Below are 21,289 nucleotides of genomic sequence, written 5' to 3' on the forward strand. Positions count from 1 at the left end.
TTATTTATTGCTAATATTCTGAAACTGCAAACAAGCTACAAAACAAAACCAAATGATTATTCTCATTGGAAGTCTTTTTGGACACACAGTACACACAGTATCCAGATTAAAACAATGATTTACTGACAAGTCTGTGTTATAACTAATGGTAGGAGATAGTGATCATAAAATAGGAGATAGGAATTTCCTTTGTGTGCACCCTGTCAGCTTGAATGGCAGTAACTTGACATTGTCGGGGGAGAGGAGGAGCTTTCACGGTCCCCACAGCATCCTCATCCTATCATTATCTGACCGAGTTCACTACAAGAAATATACCCCTCAAAAGAGGTAAAGGAGCACATATTCTTTCATATTACTACGGTTAATCTATCATTACAGATTAACTATAGTGATATGAAAGAATCAGGCGGTCCTTAACTTATTTTGAATAGAATATGGTGTTAACCTGCTCCCCAGCCTAAAAATACATGCACCCTAACACCACTGTGAAAAATACCAACTCTCCGGACTGGTAAGCCAGACTTTACTGGTCTTACTGCAATGACAATGGAGATATGTCCCGATTATCTGAACACTGGGTGCTTCAGTCAGGAATAGTTGTAGTTGTTTGGAACATCTAATCAAGCTATATCCCTTATTCCATCCTTGTGGAAGGGTATATCCCTTATCAATTTTCTTATTAATATCTTAACTACATGAAGACCACTCACATACAAACTCTGTTTGACAACAGAAAATATGACTACAGTTCAGAGGTAGAGTAATACTTCAACTGAAATCACAATATTCAAATCAATACGTCAAAGACTTTTCAGAATCTGGACATAAATATTCTGAAACAAACATGCAGATTTGATAATGAGATTGAAAAGAAATTAATAATAAAACTTTTAAACAAACATGAGAGAAACTAGGACCATTCATAATTTACTTCATATTCATATTGTGCACAATAATTACTGGCAGAATATTGCTTTGTAATTGTTGTGATCCACACTTTAAGTGTTCAAAGATGTACGGTGGCAATTTGGACACTTGCCTTTTGAAAACAAGTTATTCTCCAACAGGTTTTTAAGTCCTACAGCGTCTGAGGTGAATCTATATATCAGTATACACAACAATAAATGTACAACAATCAACTACAAGAGGTAAAGGGAAACAGAGTGGCACTATTAACCACCTGAGAAACAGACATCACATCAATCATGTTTTGACACCATAACATGAGAACTACCACCAGTGAACATGTCAGCCACTCTGTGCTGTCCTCACTCATAGCTTCACACTACATGCAAATACACATGTACACCTGCATCTTGGGCAATTCAAATTTTAACTGTAGGTGTTGGCAAGTACTTGCAAAAATAAAGGCAGCCTCTTCACTGACATTTCCCCCAAAGTCTTAACATTCTGTGTACTTCAAGTCTGAGAAACATTACTCCAGATCTTGGAAGTTAACAATAACCAAAGTTACACTGACTGGCAGTAATAATGTCATACTCATAACCATGGTTTACAAAAATCCTGAATGCTGACCTTAACCTCTTATTTTGACCAAACCTTTTTCAAAGCAGGCCCTGTTCCACAAAGCGATCGTAATGCAATCACAGTCGTAAGTCTTGGCTGAAGTATGGAAGTTAGGATAACTCTAGTGCTACGATAGCTTTGTGGATCGCACCCTAGGGCCCCATCCTGAAGAAGGCATAGGATGAGTCTTGTGACCTTGACCTTTACATCACATGTGCCAAAAGAATTCCCTAGATCCATGAGGAACATATCCATTGAAGGATTTCCAGCAATGAAAAGATCTTTGCACCATAGTCAAGAGAAAGTAAGATACAAATGTGTTTCACATCAAAGATGACCTTGACCTCATAATGCAATTGTAAATTCATGTGGTAAAGTTTCATGTCTGCAGAGATATTGCCAGAAATTTATTGATGAGGGTGAGGTTCCCCTTTTCACACACAGAAATTTCAAATACAGATTTGATTATTTTTCTGCTAGATCTTTTAAGCACAACTCGTTTTGAAATGCATGATTATGATAAAATTGGCATGAATCCCGTAATTGAAAGCCTTGGCCAAATCTGTCTGTACAGAAAGCAGGCCTCAGAAACGCAAATTAAAACAATACCTTAAAGCAGTCCCATTTCATGTGGCTGCCAATCACTACGAATTACCTAGGTTTAAGATCAATGAAACGGAAATAGCACAAATGTGGATTAAAATGATATTTTGGAGAATATTACGAATCTTGAGAAAATGAGACTTCTCTCAAGAATCTACATTGAAGCATCCCTGATAGAAACCAAGGTACTGTAATCCATCAAAACTAAAGAGAGAGTTGGTTGGAGACAATGGGCTGGGGCAAAACCAGCAACAAATAATTACCCTGATGACCGAGAGAGTCCAGCCTCCCTTCAAATACTCATGGTACTTGGTCCTATACTCATGGTACTTGGTCCTAAAGAGAGTCTATGCTCCATAATCTGGGCCTGTTCCACAAAGCTATCGTAGGGCTCAGACAATCGTAACACCCATACTTTAACCATTAACTTGAGACTTTTATGATCACTTTGTCGAACCCCACTTCTTATCTATGTCAAGATGATGAACGGTACTTAGTGACCTGTGTTTAAATGCAACATTGTCTGTGTGGGAATAACCATTAACTGCTATTTTTATACAAATCAAGGAACTTCAGGAGAAAATGTGTTTTGAAATAACTTCAATTAAGACTTGCTAGGATCACCAATTGTTCCAAGCAAGCTTTTGATTCCTTAGGTAGGACACAGGTATGGATGCCCACGGGGTACACAGTACCTTCACTCAATATACCTTCACATCTGACATCACGCTATATATGTAGACACACCATTTCAATAATAAATGAAAACGTCTTAAATAACATACAATGTCATGTGTACACTGACACACTTGGGTTTAATGGAAGATGTTCATCATATAAATCTGGCTTACTGAAGGAATACTGACTTTATCAACACTTTCGTCATTAAAATAATGCTATAAGAAACAAAAAGTTACCTTTTGCTTTGGTGCCTGTATTTTTTATTTAATTCTTAGATCTGAAGGATCCTCTACTACATGTCTGATGCATGCTTAGGCTGTGGATCACACTGACTTCAAGAACATTAAAAAAATATTAATACGTCTTGTGGCAAAATAAAACCTGCCTGACTGACCAAGCAATGTGGAAGCAATGAGATGGCAAGGTTCAGGAAAGCATGTCCAGGTACATGTCTGGTTCCTGGGCCGAGACACATACTGCACTTGTTACTGTAGATCGGTAGTTACTCGATATTTCAATAGCAAAAGCCTGCGAAACATTTGTCTTGTTTAACAAGCATTAAGCACTTTTTCTAGCATTTCTGGCAGTACTTTATCTGGCATCAGAGAATCAACGCTGGAGCAGAATCACTTGTTTTATCGTCATCGATTTACCACTTTCTGTCAATCAAGTAAGTCAGTCCAGCTTGAATGAATTTGAAAATGGTTACCTATATTCTGTTTATGACACCACTGTTATCAAAATAAGTCAGCAAGATAATAGGGGCAAGATTTCATCACGTATCATCCTGTATCAAGACATATCCTGTTTGACATAGGATTGGTATTATCCAATAATACCTGTACGCCATAAGGCAAGTTTTCTCAAGTCAGACTCTGTGAAGCTAACTGTGGATTGATGAGGCAGCATTAAGCAATAGTCACTCATTAAAGTCATGAGATTGTTGATCTGACGTGACCCGTAATGGGATGTCCTCAGATCTTTGTTTAGTGGCAGCAAGAACTTAGATCTGATTTAATGAGATTGCTGGTTGTACAAAGCAATCTTAGCGCTAAGGTGATCGTAACTCCAATACCTTAACATAGACTTACAACAGTCATAGTGCTAAGGCTGTTTTGTACAATGGCACCCTGGGCCCACTTGCACAAAGTGATCATGGTACAGACTAGTGCAAGTCTTTGTTTAAGAATAAGAGATTCAAGGTCACTTTGTGAAAATGGCCCTGGTAAATACTGTGCTCCGACTTCTCTTGGTGATGTGCATCTATCGCCTCCATTAGATACAAAAAACAATAAAACATATCATCTAACCTGCAGCTGAATTATGTACATTCTGATAATAAATTATTCAAATCATATTAAAACAGAAAACTTCTTGTAAACACACAGATTGGGATAATTTTGATATTTAAAATAGTGAGTGAGTTTGCTTTAACGCTGCTTTGAACAGTATTCCAGTCATAACAGCTATGTCAGCTTGATGTGGCAGGAAAGACCGAAGTGTTGCAGGTCTCTGACTTTTACCACTTCAGTGAAACCCATGAGCTTGGTACAGTGTGACAAACCTAGAAAAATAATTGGGTTGAACCGGGATTCAAACCCACAATCATAGGTTCATGGGGTGGTCAAGAGACGCAACTCAGCACAGCGAAATGCAGCGCCTCAGAAGACTGGACTGGACCACCAGTGCGCCTGATGTTTGAAATAAAACCACATTACAAAAATATAACTGCAAGAGTTTGTCAAATGACATTTTTCAGAGCTTGCTAATAAATATGGACAATACTTAATTGGAGATGATGGTTTCCTCGTGTGTTTATCAGAAGATCATGAATTCATATATATAACTCTTATAATAATTACACCAATTTAGTTGACACGCTGGTAGAACAAGACATATGGTGTCCCAAGTAGTGAACTGTTCTCGGATGTCAGGCAGTCCCGGAAATTCTTGTCTGAGTGAATGCGTATAGATTCATCATCACACTCAAACCATTGCACAGTTGAGGGCTCACTATCATCGTCTGTGTTGTCTTGCTTATCTCCCTTTACCGGAGACCATTCCGTCTTGATGAAGTTGGCAAGAGGTAGATGAGAGGAAACAGGGCCCGAGTCGACACGGACGTAGGACAGGTAGTGGCCGGATGATATTGTCACCCCAGCATGTGTCACGATACCATAGAGGTTGTACCTGGAATACAGACACAAGTTTTTGTGGTGAACATGTAATTTTGAATTTGACAGGAAAAACAAAATTAAGTGCTTATTATATCTCCCCCACAACCACAGAAACATCCATCAGAAATAAATGGATGAATCCTGATTGTTTATGTTAACTCATATTATTTAACTTTTTCAAGATACATAGTACACAAAAGAAGTTAAAGAATACTTGATTCTTTCATATTACAGGGATGTGAAATTTCCATGGAAATGTGGAAAATCTTGTTTCTTAAAACAGTTATCTTTGGAAAAAATCATCTTCCGCGAAAAAATATAATTAAAGATTTAAAAGAAAATATTCCGAAAAATATTATCGTTATTCCTGACAACCGTCGAGGATTGTCCTGTTTTCGATCAGAGATTTCAGTATCATATATGCCTTTATTATAATTCATGACACAATACTATTATCGTCGGATCATAGGTTTTCGGATATCATACATTTTCTATCACGAATACTTGCACTAGAATGTTGGGTGTGGCATCACACAGAAATTGTAAATGCTCAGATGATAGCTTGTTTTTAAGATAAAGTTGTCTTTTAGCCCATAAGTGAATGAGATGTTTTACAGTTGTTCATGTGGTTAGCGAGAAAACTATATTGTTTCTTCAGGGTCTGAAAAACCCATAACACGAGAATATATGTTGTATTAATGTCTTATGTTTGCAATGTTGTTTTATTTTTTTTCAACGAAAGGTAAGTAAGTAAAAGGTAAGTTTTTCAATAAACTTCAACATGGGGAAAGGGTCAGACGTTGCAGGCTTGTGACAGTTACCCTCGTGTCTGGGGGATGGGGGGTGAGGTTTATGGCAGTATTGCTCCCAGACCCGGCGGGTAGCCGGGTGAGCGGAAGCTATGCCCAATTTGTACTGATTTAATTTAGAAATTTTACTGCATCCTCCATCTTCGTTTATTTGTCACTGACTTTTGCCATTGACTTATTACATTTCTTGCTTAAAATGCAATCAACTGTTCAAAAGATTTATGGGGGGGGGCATGGGGCATTGGAGTTTTCCTCTCTTTTGGGGAAAACCTGCTCACATCCCTGATATTACTATAGTTAATCTTTCATAGCAAGTTAAAGAACACCTAAATCTTTCATATTGCTATAGTTAATCTGTCGTGGCAGTTAAAAAACACCCAAATCTTTCATATTACTATAGTAAATCTGTCATGGCATGTTAGGTGTTCTTTTGAGTAGTATACATCGCATATTACATACTGACTACAGAGAGAGCGTTATTACCTATGATCCGGTCGGCAGCAAGGCTTGGGGCACTTGTACCTAAGGCATGGCAGGGACAAGGGTATCGTTACATGGTCATTGATCTTGGAGACACATCCAAACATTCTGAAACAAAACACAACAAAATTAACTTCAGAAGGGTTTTGACAAGCGTTTATCACAAACAGTTCTTTTATTTAAATTGCAGTTGGGTTGGTTGGTTGGTTTGTTGTTTAACGCCGCACTCAGCAATATTCCAGCTATATGACGGCAGTCTGTAAATAATCAAGTCTGGACCAGACAATCCAGTGATTGATATCATGAGCATCAATCCACGCATTTGGTATCGATAACATGCATCAACCAAGTCAGCGAGCCTGAACACCCAATCCTGTTACTCGCCTTTTACGACAAGCATAGTCACCTTTTACGGCAAGCACCTTTCCTATCCCGGAATCTTCAAGGGTCTGCCATTGGGGCGTTTCTGACTTCTGTCACTGATGTTTCAGCAACGTTTACACAGAAATTGACAGGTAAACAAATATGGCTAACTCTGTGAAATTGACATGTGACTTGATACAGATATACCACAGGCCCTGAAGCAGGATGGTGATATAACTGAAACACTGGACCCATAGATTCAGGGGCCTGTGAAAAATACCTGTGGTGATTGATGTTGATCGAAGTCATCCCTGCAAGTTGTGTATACCCTAATCAACAACAAAACCACATGTCAGTCTGGTTGCAGCTCTTTATTTTGTATCCTTTGTTATTACATCGGGTCTCAGGTTGTAATGTCCTGCAAATAGTATTTCGAAAACAACCAGTCGTCAAATTTTAAAATGTCCAGTTTCCACTTTTTCAAATCGAACATTTTGCAGTCACATTCGGACAAGTTCGGTGCACGGAAAACACTTGGGCGCCATTAAACGATTAGCAAGTAATTTATTTTAGCAAGTGTATCATCTTGTATCAATACAAAAACAAACGTATTGTGTATTGTATTGTGTATTGTATTGTCTCTTGAAAACTCATGATGCACTGGTAAACTGATGTATCATTTCAACCTGAGGATAAAGACAGCACATGACGTTCAAGCGCCAAACTAAGCAATAACATTAAACAAAACAATCAACATGTTTACCCTGATGATGCTGAGAATCGTTTGAGATGCAGGGTCAGGATCTCGGGAAGCTGGTCATAGTGGAGGGACCTCTCCGCTTCAACGTAGCATCTGCACATGTCGCAGTAGTACTTGTTGTCGTCACGGAGACGTTCAACCTCAGTAAACGCAGACATCAGCTTAGACAGGCAGGAGTCATCATCATCTGGGAAATGAAGGACAGTTTGTGATGTTTGTTGAATCATGGACGTTTATCTGCCTACCTAATCTTTCCATGAAGAAAAAATGTACATACTTGAAGTGTGATTTTTTTATGTGAACATCAACCAAACCAGAATTTATGCATGTTTAGTTTGCACATAAACAAGTATGCATATTGTATGCGTTCTTTCATCTGAATTTGTTAGGTACCTGTATAAAAAACTTTTCCCCTCATATTTTTTAGAAGTTTGTTAGATGTTGCTATGGTTACAATGCATGCGTAATAGACATATCATATGCAGGAAACTGGTCATGAATAGTTTCGCTTCTTAGATCACAGGAATCAGTTGCTAATTTCTGTAATCATAATTTTGATACTTGTCACAGTAAACTTTGAAAACAAGATGAAAAAAGTCATTATTTTGAAAAAATCAAGATAACAGTATTGTGACTCCTATTCATATGTATTTCATATCATGGCATACCAGAATACCAGTAATACTGTGCACCTCTAATACGGTTAAGTATTTTCAATGAAGGTGTGTCACTATTCACAGTACAGTTATTACCTGAGTCTTCATCCTGCTCCTCCTCATCGTCTGACTTCTGCTCCCGCCTCAAGGGAACGCTGACATCCTGAAACTCCTCCTTCCTCTCGCGGAAAAACTCACACTCCAGGCATCTGGTTCTTAACATCATCGTTCCCTGAAACAGCTTTTCTACAAAGTCCATTTTGGGTAACTTGTGGCCAGAAAGGTACTTCATGGCCAGGTGAGCACTGACAGACTTCTGGGGGCTGTCACAGACCCGGTCACACTTTTCCACTTTCACAGACAAGGGTTTCACTGGAACTGACTTAAGATGTCCTAAATATTCATCATCACTATCATCTAGGTTATTAGAGTCCTCCTCCTCTAAATCAAAGTTGACTTGACGTTTTGCTGGACTGAGAATGTTCATGGCTACTGTGGCCTTCACACTTTTCAAAGGACTGTTACATACATGATCACACTTCTGTAACTTTAACATAGGCTGCTTCACATCTACACATCCATTCTTGTCATCAGACTTTGATGGTGACTTACAAGTCATTTGGGAAAAGTCCTGACTTAGTTTGGAGGGTGACTTTACACATGATTCAGACTTCCGAGGAGAAGCATTCAGCTTCGGAAAGGAAACTTCATCTTCGTCCTTCATCTCATCAGATTCATACTCCATAGTTAGAGATTCCTGTTTGACACTGACAGTTTCTGTGTCCTCTGCTTCAGGTTCTTTCTTAACAAGTCTTCCTCGCATTCCAAGCCTACGCCCTGATTTAGTAAACATGGACAATATACTGGGCTGAGATTTATCACCTTCACAATGAGCAGTATCAGATTGGGTCTTCATAGGTCCATCCTCCGTGGATGTAGTCGGATCAACCTTCTTTCTTCGTCTAGATTTCTTGTGAACAACGGTATCTGCAGCACTTTTATCTTTGCTTTCACTCTCGCGATCATGTTTGGTCGTTGATTCTTCCTTTCCGTTGGAACGTCTCTTTCTTCCTTTCTTAACAGGTTCAGATGTTTTCATTTCTGTAGGAGTCTTGGTACTTGATTTAGCAGAATGTTCTTTGGCATAATTGTCAAACCTTGAAACACTTTTGGCTGATTCTTCTGCTCTAGGTGAAGGTAGAGATTTTGAGCGAGAACGTCGTCGTTTGCGATTCTTGTCGCATGATACGGCTTCATTTCCCTCTGCTGACAGTTCCCACACTTTTGAGCCACATATTTCATGTTCTCCATTGGTCATTACCGTGCCATCCACTTCATCAGCCAGTTCACCATTGAACAGCTGGGTCTTGATGGATTCCTTTGAGGGACCATCACCACTTCCATTAACAGGAGGCTTACTGACCGTTGCTGATGGCTTTTCATGCTTCTTCCCAGCTGCCAGGAAGCGTTGCATGATGGGATTGACTGGAGCAAGTTGAGCTGGCATTAGACTAATGGGTATTGAAGCTATGAGGTCCGTCTGAATCTGATGGAGTTCTTTCTCAGCGTCCTCGAGGTAACACAGCAGACATCTCAGCAGCTCCTGGGCATCGTGCTGCAGGTTGCCCTCGAACATTGGGTTGAATTCTCTGCAAAACCAAATATTTTGATGGTTGAAAAAATAGCAAAATATTGAAAATGTTATACAAAATTGTATTTTTTTATACTTGTCCCATCTCACAGTACACATTTCTTCTTTGATCCTATGTGGGAACATGCTTGAACAGTGTTTCCAGCTTCTAAAAAAAATCCCAGCATCATCATGGTCACTAATCCTGTGCATAGCATCATAGATGACCTGATCATGTGATTACCCCTGCCCCTTCGTTCTGAACAGGCTAGATGAGCTTTGATGATTGGGAGGGCACATAACGTGTGAGATAACGGATAAGTATATAAATATACAATTTATCATAAAAGTTTCAAAATCTTAAACTTATCCCATCTCACACTATGCATTTATCCCATGGTTGGATGGTAGATACCCTAGCCTGTATAGACTACAACCGCGAGAGGTATACGAGGTGCTAATAATTGAAATAAGTCGTGAGCAGAAAACACCAAAACCAGTGATACGATTGTGATATGTTTGGCGGACATTGCAACATGAAATAGGCAATAACATGTAAAATGTGTTTTCACACATGACATTGTTACATGAACGACCGCGTAGTTGTAAAGAACGAGCAATAGAGCGTATGACTCATAACCGATCCGGAAGGGGTCTCCAGTCAATCGATTCTACAAGATGTAGACGCAATACCAATCCCATGGACAACAGAGTGCGACTGCTCGGCATCTCTTAACATTTTGTCAAAGCTATCAATCACGTCCGAGGGAGTGAAGCATGCCAAGAGGAGATGAGGAATGACTGATAATATATCCCCAAGAGGATCTTCTAGCCAGTACCAGCACAAGTGTAGACCCGTGGTAGGGAGCCAAAGGAGATTGTGGTACGGGAGACTTTGGTGAAGGCTGCTATTGAAAGTGGGATGAAGAGTCTATTCCCAGAGCAGCGAAGTGGTCTCGCAGCTTCCAAGTAGATTTGGAGCGCTTGAGACGTACATAAGGAAAGATCTTCATGGTTACCAGGGCTCAGGATGCCAGCAGGGGGATTGTAAGTTACCGATCTGGTTGTCTTGGAAGCAGATTCTTCGCATTAAAATCCAAGTGAAGGCCTCCTTTCTACTCTCTAACCGTTCAAACCGGACTGTTTACATCCAGAGCATATATCTTGCTAACGTGTGTAGCACTCGCAAGGGCTACCAGAAAAATGGTCTTGAAAGTGATCAAACTCAAACTAATTGTCTGCAAGTGGTTCATAGTCTGACAAAGTCAAACGAGGGAGGATGACATAACATTGCAGGTTGGAGGCCGGAAACAGGATGACTGGTACGCCTACTTGTAGGCCAAGAAAGGGACTGAAGTTCAGCAACTGTAGAAATCTTCAGTCCCGTGGTAGCAGCAATGACGGAGTTGATCACAGCAAGATAAAAGGCCAAAGTAGATCCCTTAAGCTTATGCGTAGATCTTAGATGATGGATGTATTCTACAACCTGTTGTGGTGAAGCAGTGGTAGGAGCGGAGATGTCATGAACATACAAAACGCCTCAGACGCCTTCCACTTGTGGTCGTAGAGGATCCTAGTAGAGGAACAGTCAGCCTCCATAATGTTCTTCGCTACCAGCTTGGAATATCCTTTGGACCTCTGTACATTCGCCAAAGGCAAAGATGGAAGATGGTGGAACCTTCTTTCGGCATGCTGAACCAATGTGGTGAACCAATTCTGAGTTGTCCAAAAGGGCACAGCCAAAAGCAGTGTCAGGAGACTGGTGGCAGTCACTTTCTAAAGGACCCAAGGTAGAATGTGGTCGGGGGCTGGGGAGGCATAAATCTTAAGGCCTTCCCATGAAATCGCCAGGGCATTGTGGTTCCAAGCTTGAGGATCCGGGATGGGAGTGGCGAACGGTGAGAGATGAGCATTGAACCTTGTTGTGAACAGCTCGACCTCCGGGAAGGGTAGAGGTGGCAGATTAACTGGAAGATCAACGAGTGGAGTCTGTTTCCTTGATGACGGTCAGTCGGGTCGGGATAGGGCATCGGTTGTCACGTTGGTGATCCCTGGAATGTGCCTCGCTCGAACCAGAAGGTTGAGGGGGTTGATCAACTGGAAAAGTTGATCGAGAGCTACAGGAGCAACATCAACTTGGTGGAACCCAGCTTGTTGATGTACCAGACGACCGAGAGATTGTCCGACTGGACTTGAACTCAAGGTTGTTGATGTGATGTCACTTCTCTTCAACGGACCACTACCCTGCTACCTGTTGTTCGTGGAAGTGTGCTCCCCTCCCCATGGCTACTGCATCCACGAAGATAAACTGGAACCGTTGAGAGGGAGTCGTCTCCAACTTGCCTATGTTGATGAGCCAACTGAGTTAATGGAGAAGACGTTGCGTGAACGCGAGATGTTGCAGAAGGATGTTTGGATCTGCGTTGGTCTGAATGCAATCATCTATGTAGGACTCAAACACTATCCCCGAGATGTGTAGGAACTTCGTGATGGGTGTGGTTAGGCGGGTAAAAAGCCACGGGGCTGAAGAAATTGCAAAAGAGAGTGCCTTCCACTGGTAGTGGCAGTCTTGGAAAATGAACCGAAGGAAATTGACAGTCATATGGAAATACAGAAGGTCCTCCAGGTATAACAGACATCGAAGGGTAAGAGTCCTAGTGTGGGGGGTAGGTCTCCCATCCATGTTGGTGGTCTGCATAGGCGGAATCCCAAGCTATAAAGTCTTTTCGCTGATGCTGATAATCATAGGAGCTGGAATGATCTTGACGCTCAACCAAATCCGAATAGTTGTCACAGCAGGAGTGAAAAGTGAAGATTTGGTAGAGTCCATGTGCCATCTTCAATGCTTAGCCAGTTGATCCCCTGAGCTCCAGTCCTAAGAAAGTTGATCCTGGGAACATCAACCTTGAGAGCGCTGATCCTGAGAACTACCAGCGGAATCCGAATGCTGATCCTGAGAAAATCAATCCTTAGATTACCAACCTGAGAAGCTGAGAACGTTGTTCCCTAGATGGGCGGTCCTTTGAGCTTCGTTCGTACGATGGGTTAGCCAGGGTTCCAGTGAACCCTGACAATCGGTGGCAGCGGAATCTTATTAGTCACCATCGTGATTGTCATTAGGTAAAGAGGAGCCATTGTTAATATCCGAAGAGCACATGAAGGAGCAGGAGACACAAGGCGGCTGGTAGCAGACATACAAGGAGCAGTGGAAGGGTCGACCACAGCTGTTGATGTAGCTTTGGAAGGAGGGAACCATGCGAACGTCCATAAAAGAGGGCAGTGCCGATGTAAACGTTGACCCAGGTTCTTCAGCAACCAACTGGTGAGGAGGTAGAGTAGCAACGTCTTCAGACAGGAAGCTGTCTATAACACAATCATCAGCTACAGAGAGGGCAGGCAGGGAAAATTACACTGCCACTGTTACGGTGGAGGGAACAGTCAGCTTGCTGGACTTCTTCGACTTGGCAGACGACAGCTTGTGCTTGACAGCGTACTCAAATTCTTGTCAGAGTTCTTGGACTTTGAACAGTGATCCACCTCACATTAATGACACTTGTGAAGATATATGCTGAAAGATTTGTCCGGAAGATGATTACATGCAAAAAATATTCTCTAACACTGACAGTACATGTCTCTGCAGAGTGGTGATGATAAAGAGATGATGTGGATGGGTTAATCACATGATCAGATCGTGTAGGTCGCTATGCACGGGATTACAGTGCATGACCCATTTGTTTAAGTGGTGATAATAGTGATGCTGGGATGTGTTTGGGTGAATTGTTTTTCAGAGGCTGGAAACTGTTCAAGCACATTTCCACATAGGATCGAAGAAGAAAGAAGAAATGCAGTGTGAGATAGAAAAAGTCTAACAATTTAGTGAGTTAGTGGGCTGACATACATACTGTTTTTCAGCTTTAAGCAATAGACCTTATAGGCTTTACATGGGAGGGAAGTGAACGAGATCGCAAAAGTTCACTACTTTTTCTTTTTAACATTTTATTGTATATGTGGACATACTACAGTTAAATACATTAAAATGGTGATGTTGACATATAGAAACTGCAGTGATTGGAGCAAGCTAAAATTAAATTAAATTAAATTAAATTAGAATTTAAAAAACCAAACACAAACATACAAAGTTCACTATTTTAGTGAACACCATAAGCAGGACTATGACACAGATAAACAAAGGTTGTAACTTTCAATGAACTCTTTACTACTGACCGTATAATATCTAGCACTTTGTCAGGCTTGACAGCCATACTGGTAACATCTGCACTGGCTATCTCACAGTATCTCTCCTCTCTCTTCTCCATGTTTTTGTACAGCTGAAAACAAAAACAGTCAGTACGTCAAGGTCAGGTTAGAGCACTTGCAGACATGTTCCTGGTGAGCATGAGCTGGATAAAATCCCAGGTGACATTATCGGTAGATATCGGATACGATCACATGCATCAACCAAGTCAGCGAGCCTGACCACCTGATCCCGTGAGTCACCTCTTATGACATGCATTGTCGCCTGCTACGGCAATCATGGGTTGCTGAAGACTTATTCTCTACCCGGATCTTCACGCGTCATGACCATTCTGTGACAATCATGAGAAGATTGAGAAGACTCTGGCATATTTATTGATTAATGAAGGCAGTACTACAACAAACAAGCCCATCAACCAATACTCATTCTGAATACATTTGTCCACAAAAAGGTATCTAATTTGTGTTTTTTTAAATACCACCAACCTTGAACAGTTGCTTGACCAGCTCGAGTGAGAGAGGTGGTTCTCTCTCCTCCTCTGCTTCAGTGACGTCCTTGTGATGTTTCATCGTCTTCTCCACAACGATGATTTCCCGGTACAGCTCCCCAAGGCCATCCAGGAATCCCGGGGTGTAGCGCAGGATCTGGAGGACGCTGTTCAGGAAGCAGGTGTTTCCTACAACATGGGATCCCTGAATCAGTGCTTCATCATAGCCATAGTGAGGTCAGGTGAAATCGGGTTTAACACCACATTTAAGATTATTGCACAAATATAGCAACATCCAAACATGTCTACCTGTGTGTGGCTCCTTGTATGAGTTCTGACTAATGCTGGTTTTATAGTGCTAGCCGATTGAGATACCGCAGCTTACATGGATTCTCTACTGAGACACATAATACTGACTCCGAGCCGACCAGTCCTGGTCTTATCCCATTAATTCTGAGCGCCAGGAAGGGTAATAACAATGTCATCTTTTGATCAACATCTGGTATATCATCTGGGTCCCTCCCACATTGAATGCCAGGTTGTGATACGTGGGTCACCAAAAGGTGGCTTCACACGACAAACTGTTTACAAGAAATAGAATCAGTATCTCTTTGGATGATAATGCGAATGCAAGATTTCAAACACGTAACACAGGTCGAGTACAAATGTAGAGAATGGAAAAATATACTGCGTCCCAAAGGACGCACAATAATAGTCATTATACCTTTAGCTCATCAAGAGCAGTGATAGTTGTCTGTTATTTCATCCATCAAAAATGACCAATGTCCACATGATCATTCATTCAGTCCAGGCTCGAGAGTAATTGTCAATATGTTCAGTAAACTACACCATATCATTACTTTACAGGACCCTCATACTGCCTGCAATGACCCTTAAAAGTAGTTATTGGGTTTTCACCCTGACCCCCAGTTTTGTAAGTCAAGGTCAAACCCTGCTAACATGTAGTATGTTGGGTTGTTTACTGCAAAGGGAGTTGATACTGCAGCAACAGAAATGCACACTTGTCAGTTGAATGGGAATAGTCTGGAGTATAGTGTTGTATAAGTGGGCAATTAATATAACGTAGCTTATTCAGTTACTTATCAGCTAGGCACTATTGTCAAGGGATACTGTCTTCTTTTCTTCTACCTACCCAAGTTCTCCAGGGACGCTACAGGGGGTACAGTGGACCCTTCATCAGGGGCGAAGCTTTCGGACTGGTTCACTGGGTCCTCAGTGGTGTTGCCGTCAAGTGTCTGAACAGGCTCAGCTTCCTCCGATCTGAAACAGACGGAAGACTTTCATGTGGCACATATTACAGCACAGTTTCAAAACCCTCTGAACATAAGAGATTACATCAGCCATATGATCCACTCCTTTTTCAAATTTTTCGTAATTCTTGGTAAACAAGTTTCAACACATGTGGTGCAGTAAGAAAAACAAAACAAATTTCCTCTGGAGAGGTACCCTAAACTTGAAACTACATAATGTTATCATTTAGTCAAAGTTTTAGTTCTCTGAGTAGATGATTAGCATCTATAAACCAATCTTTCTACAGAAAAAGTCCACTTAATTATAACTGATTATGCTGAGTAAACATAATGCTGAGGTTGATAAAGATGCTGAGTGGTTTTTGAGTGGTGCTCTGGCAATGAAATCCACCCGCTCATGAGACTAAGTACAACTTGTTTCCATTGAAATCGAGAAAAAAAAAAAATGACCAAAATCTGTAAATAGCAAAAGGCACCACTTCAGGTTCTGCTTTTTATCTCTGCCAATTATTGTTGAAAAATATTGACCCTTTCAAACGGTTCACGGGCTGTGCTCTGGAAACGAAAGGATTGTGGACAGACAGATGAAGTATTGACTACATCCCCCCCTCTCCCCGCATCATATGTCCCCAGGGGGATAAAAATGCTTTTTAAGAACTAAAATAAGGTCATGTTTAACAAGAGGACAAAGTCACTGATATCCCCAGCAATGGTAAATACTTGTCTTGAATAAATATATGGAACTTGTTTTTGTGGAAACTCAAACAATATTGGTTTAAAAAAATCACAATCAAAAAGCACCAGTTCACCACACCTATCTATGACACTAGATTGGTGAAGAAATGTTGTATCTATTTCAAAATCTGCCCCCATTTTCAGTCTAAGTCAAAGTTGATGCAACAGTAACTTTAAAAATATTTGGGTTTTTTAAAATCCCAAACTATCAAAAGGCATAAGTTCACGACTACACTGATCCATGTGCCAAATTTGGTGAAGATATATTGTATGTTTTTCAAGATCTGCTCAGGAAACGAGCACAAACGCCATTTCCAGCCCATGTCAAAGTCATGTTTCCATGTGGAAACTTGTAAAATATATTTTTAGCACTAGGGGGCTCTTATTAGAATTTTATTTTGATGAAAAACAAGAGTTGAAAGATCGTAAATTTCGTGGTTTGTGCTGACAGCCTGAAATGTTTATATACGACAGATATATTTTTCCAGAATTTAATTTCCTGTGATAGAGGATGCATATATCACATGTAATATACACAAATAAATAAGTCTTGTGTACATCGATCAATCTGAAGGAGTGCTAATTGGGATTGTTCACTAGCCAATATATTAGCAAATATCGCCGTGGGTGCTTATTAGAGCAGGGCGCTTATTACGTCGAATACGGTAACCTTAATTGAAATCTTTTTGATTAACAAGTCCAAAATTAATTCTCTCCCTTGAAGTATGGTATGACTTTATGAACGTACTGATATGTATTATGTTAGTTGATACATCAAAACATTCACATCAATTACCATCACAGAGTAAATATAAACTTAATCGAAAATTATATATACTGTATTCAACGTAATAAGCGCCCAGGGCGCTCTAAAAATTAGAAATAGGGGGCTCTTATTAGAAACAGAGTTGAAAGATAAATTTCGTGGTTTATGCTGACAGCCTGAAATGTTTATGAACGACAGATATATTTTTTGAAAAATTTAATTGCCCGTAATTAAGGGTGCATATAACACACAAGTACGTATTATTCGCGAAAAAATAGGTCTTGTGTACATTGATCAATCGGAAGGGTGCCAATTGGGATTGTTCACTAGCCAATATATTAGCAAATATTGTCGTGAACACTTATTAGAGTGGGGCACTTATTATGTTGAATACGGTAATAAAGCTTCTTGGGGGGACTGTGCTGTATATTCGATTTGGTTCTACTATTCTACTGGAGCTACCTTTCACATATATCTTGTGGCGTGGTTCCCTGAAATCCATGCGAGTCGTCAACAGCAGCTGCAGCAGAACTGGCACTCTTCCCCTTCCCTTTGAGTGACAGACGAGGTCGCTTTCTGACCTGCCCATGACTGTCATCGTCAGCAACAACCATACCTATGTCACAACCTGGCGACTGGGATCTGGCAAAGAGAGCAAAGAGATGCTCCTGTATAAACATATTTCAAAAATAGTAATAATCTGAAATATATTTACTTTGGGATACAAAATAACAATTCAGTGATTGACATCTTGAGCATCAATCTTCGCAGTTGGGATATGATGACATCAACCAAGTCAGCGAGCCTGTCCAATCGATCCTGTTAGACACCCCTTACGACAAGCATGGGTTGTTGAAGACCAATTCTAACCTGCTTCTTCACTGGTGCAGTGTATTAGAAATAAATGAAATATTGCTACTAAAACCAAAGGGAGGTAACTCTAATTGGAAGCTGACGTAATCCTTGCTAATCAGGTTTAAATACAAATGAGTTTTCCAGTGCAAAATATATGCGAAATATACCATAATATAATCTAATTGATTACTTTTGATTATACTGATTTACACTATCGACAATACCATTATCAGTTTTACATTCCTACTATTGTAGGGGGCGGAAGAAGCCTTATGGAATATTTACTTTGTCATTGATTAGATTTAAGGAGGCCTGTTTCATAAAGAAAGACCATGAATTCTTCTGTTTAGCTCAGTGTTCTGTATTCACATGTCACTTCAGATCCATGTCATTACCAAGTAATGACAGCTGATGACAATGATTGCTTGTCTTTCATATTAGTGTTGGGAAATGGTTGGGATCATATCATTTTTCAAGGATCATAATCCAATTGTTTGCTACTGTAAAACAGGAATTTAATGCGACATGAAAATAATGCGAGCTCTTGATTTTAGACATAAATGCGCATTTTAAAAATGCGAGTGCCCACACCCTTTCCTAAAAATGTATCTCTGTGAACGGTGATCTCAAACAGCTGATGAAGGAACAATTCACTGAGTGGTATGCTGACAACATTTCATCTAATCTTCGATCAGGTGACAATCCTCACACTCCTGTTGACCTGCGGATTAGCGTCATGAAACCCATTCATGCGCGTTGGCTCGTGTCTGCTCTTGAAAAGCTTGTAAAGGACACTGATGGGATAATTCGTGGCTGGCGCCAATCTGGGCTGCTTGACAGGATGTGAACTGACCACTACTCAACTTCACTTTGTGTAGGTGACTTTGTTATTTTGTCTAGTAATTTATTTATCTATTACCTTTGTGACTGATTGTTGTCAGTGGCTGCTATCAACTTGTAATGATCTGATATCATTGTTTTTGATGTAATACTAGTAAATAATACTGAAGTGATTTATTTTGTTTGTTGATTGTTTCCTTATTTTGATGGTACAAAATTAATGCACATAAAATTAATACGACCTTCCGTCTAATGCATTTTTTACATTAATATTCTGCTCGCATTAATTTCCTGTTTTACAGTATTTGCCACTCTGAACAGTATTTCAGTTACATCACTGCATGTCAACTGGATGTGAGAGAAAAGCTCGAAGTGATGCAGGTCTCAGACGTTTACTACTTTTGTGAAACTCACGATCATGGGTATGGTGCTGACAAACCTAGAAACATAAACGGGGTGAACTGGGATTCCAACACACGATCGTAGGTTTTCTGGCATGCCCAAGGGATGCAGCTCTTCACTATGAATTGCTACGTGTTAAGACGACAGGGCCCCCCGTGCCCCCCGTGCCCCCCATTATCAATTAGCATGATCAATCAGTTACATATATAACTTACAAATATTTACTGTATTTTTTCCAGTTATATCACGACATGTCAGCTTAATGTGAGAGGAAAGCCCGAACTGATGCAGTTCAATGACCTCGACTACTTTCGTGAAACCTACGAGCACGGATATGGTGCTTACAAACCAGGATTCAAACCCAAGATCATAGGTTTCTGGTTTGACCAAAGGACGCAACTCTCCATCCTGAATTGCGGTGCCTTAGCAGACTGGGCCACCCAATGGTCTTTGTAATATAAATAAACAATTCCCTTGATACATTTGGCTATCAACATTGTAGTATTCGCTGTTTGCCTTATTGTTTTTTTGCAATCTGACTCTATTCTATCGCGGTATTGGTAAATACCATAATCTATACACACTGTCAACTGTTTACTTATATAAACTAAGCACGATATTTCATCACTTGATTGAATACAGGACTCATTGCGGTATGTCACGGCTATTCCAAAGTATACGTTTACTTTTTAATGACAGTTTCTGGAATGAAGTGGAATTACCCCTACCTCCATTTGAAATTAATTCGAAAAGAACCCAATCTAGGTCGTCTGCCTACTGATTATGCATAATCCAAAACTGGATGTGATGTAAGTCACATGTACCACGCCACAAATAGTGATAATATAGAGTTGTCCGCCCCTGAGTCACTAATGACAGGTACTTTGTTTACCGAACTCGGTAAAGAAAATCAGCATCAATTGATCCTCACTGTTGTGTCATAAAAGATGAACAAAGAACAAGAAACATTTTGCGTTATTTGACACTTGATAGGATACTGCGCCATTACAAGCCATCATAAATTAACTACCGCAATAATATAGTGTACCATGCAAAATGAATGCATGTATATGGGCTATTTGTACAAATATCAAACATTGTTATATGTGATGGGATCAGACAACAAATAACACAATACAGTATAATAGTTTTCCGCTTCTTCCTCATACGGTATTGAATACTACTATTGAATAAAAACAATGTCATCGATGTGTAAGTACAGTATTGGCTGTTTGCCATCTTTGTGAACCAAGAGGCTAGACTAGGCTTTATATCATTTGGCTCTATGATCTATCATTCTGCCTTTTCGATAAAAAATAAAAGGTAAATGATGCATCTACGAATCTGGCAGTCGTTTTTTTAAGCTCAATTCACAGGTGACGGAAATTGTTCTTCTTGTGTTTTCCAATAAAAGATCCACATAATTTGTAGCCATCGCTTTCTTCCTATGATAAGGATAATCATATTTCAGTTGTGTAGTACCTTCTATACTGCATCGCATTATCATATACCGTTGTTGAAACAGTTCTTACTTACCACCGGTTTCAATAAGTCATAAAAGTTGTCAACATTTTGTGCAAAAAGAACCTGCCGCGCTAAATGTAATTATTTGACTAGACAAAGTTTCGTATATGTATTTAAGTCCATTTTAAAAAACTTTAAATACAGCAATCAATTGAAAATATATAACACAAAATGTTGGTGTTCATTTATATGGATAGTGCAAAGTTGTTAATTGCGATTCTATTATTTTCGTAGTCTTATTAATTTGTAGTATTTGTAAAACAACTATTGTTATATTCTTTAATGCTGTGAGTAATATTATGCAATAAAACACACAGTTACTGGCTTTTATATAATTATTATTGTTCTGTTCTTTATACAAATATTATATATATCAGTTAGTACAAATATTGTCATTTTGGAACCTTACTTTTTAACTTAGTGGCCAACATGTGTTATGAGTTGCACTGCTCAAACCGATGATGATGA

General features: G+C 39.9%; 1 protein-coding gene across 1 annotated transcript; it reads right to left on the reverse strand.

The window, feature by feature from the left end:
* Positions 1-4,373: 4,373 nt before the first annotated feature.
* LOC139465878 (ubiquitin carboxyl-terminal hydrolase 1-like) lies at positions 4,374-20,903 on the reverse strand. The gene is made up of 9 exons (XM_071247849.1): positions 20,834-20,903; positions 17,663-17,842; positions 15,582-15,709; positions 14,427-14,617; positions 13,911-14,014; positions 8,153-9,705; positions 7,404-7,587; positions 6,281-6,385; positions 4,374-5,001 (listed from the first exon to the last, which is right to left on the reverse strand). Exons 2-9 carry the CDS (start codon positions 17,812-17,814, stop codon positions 4,680-4,682), a joined length of 2,739 nt encoding a protein of 912 aa, XP_071103950.1. The 5' UTR covers positions 17,815-17,842; positions 20,834-20,903; the 3' UTR covers positions 4,374-4,679.
* Between the last annotated feature and the right edge of the window lie 386 nt (positions 20,904-21,289).

The sequence above is a fragment of the Haliotis cracherodii genome, unplaced genomic scaffold (genome assembly GCF_022045235.1).
Source record: "Haliotis cracherodii isolate W230 unplaced genomic scaffold, xgHalCrac1.p SCAF_18, whole genome shotgun sequence".
NCBI lineage: Eukaryota > Metazoa > Mollusca > Gastropoda > Lepetellida > Haliotidae > Haliotis > Haliotis cracherodii.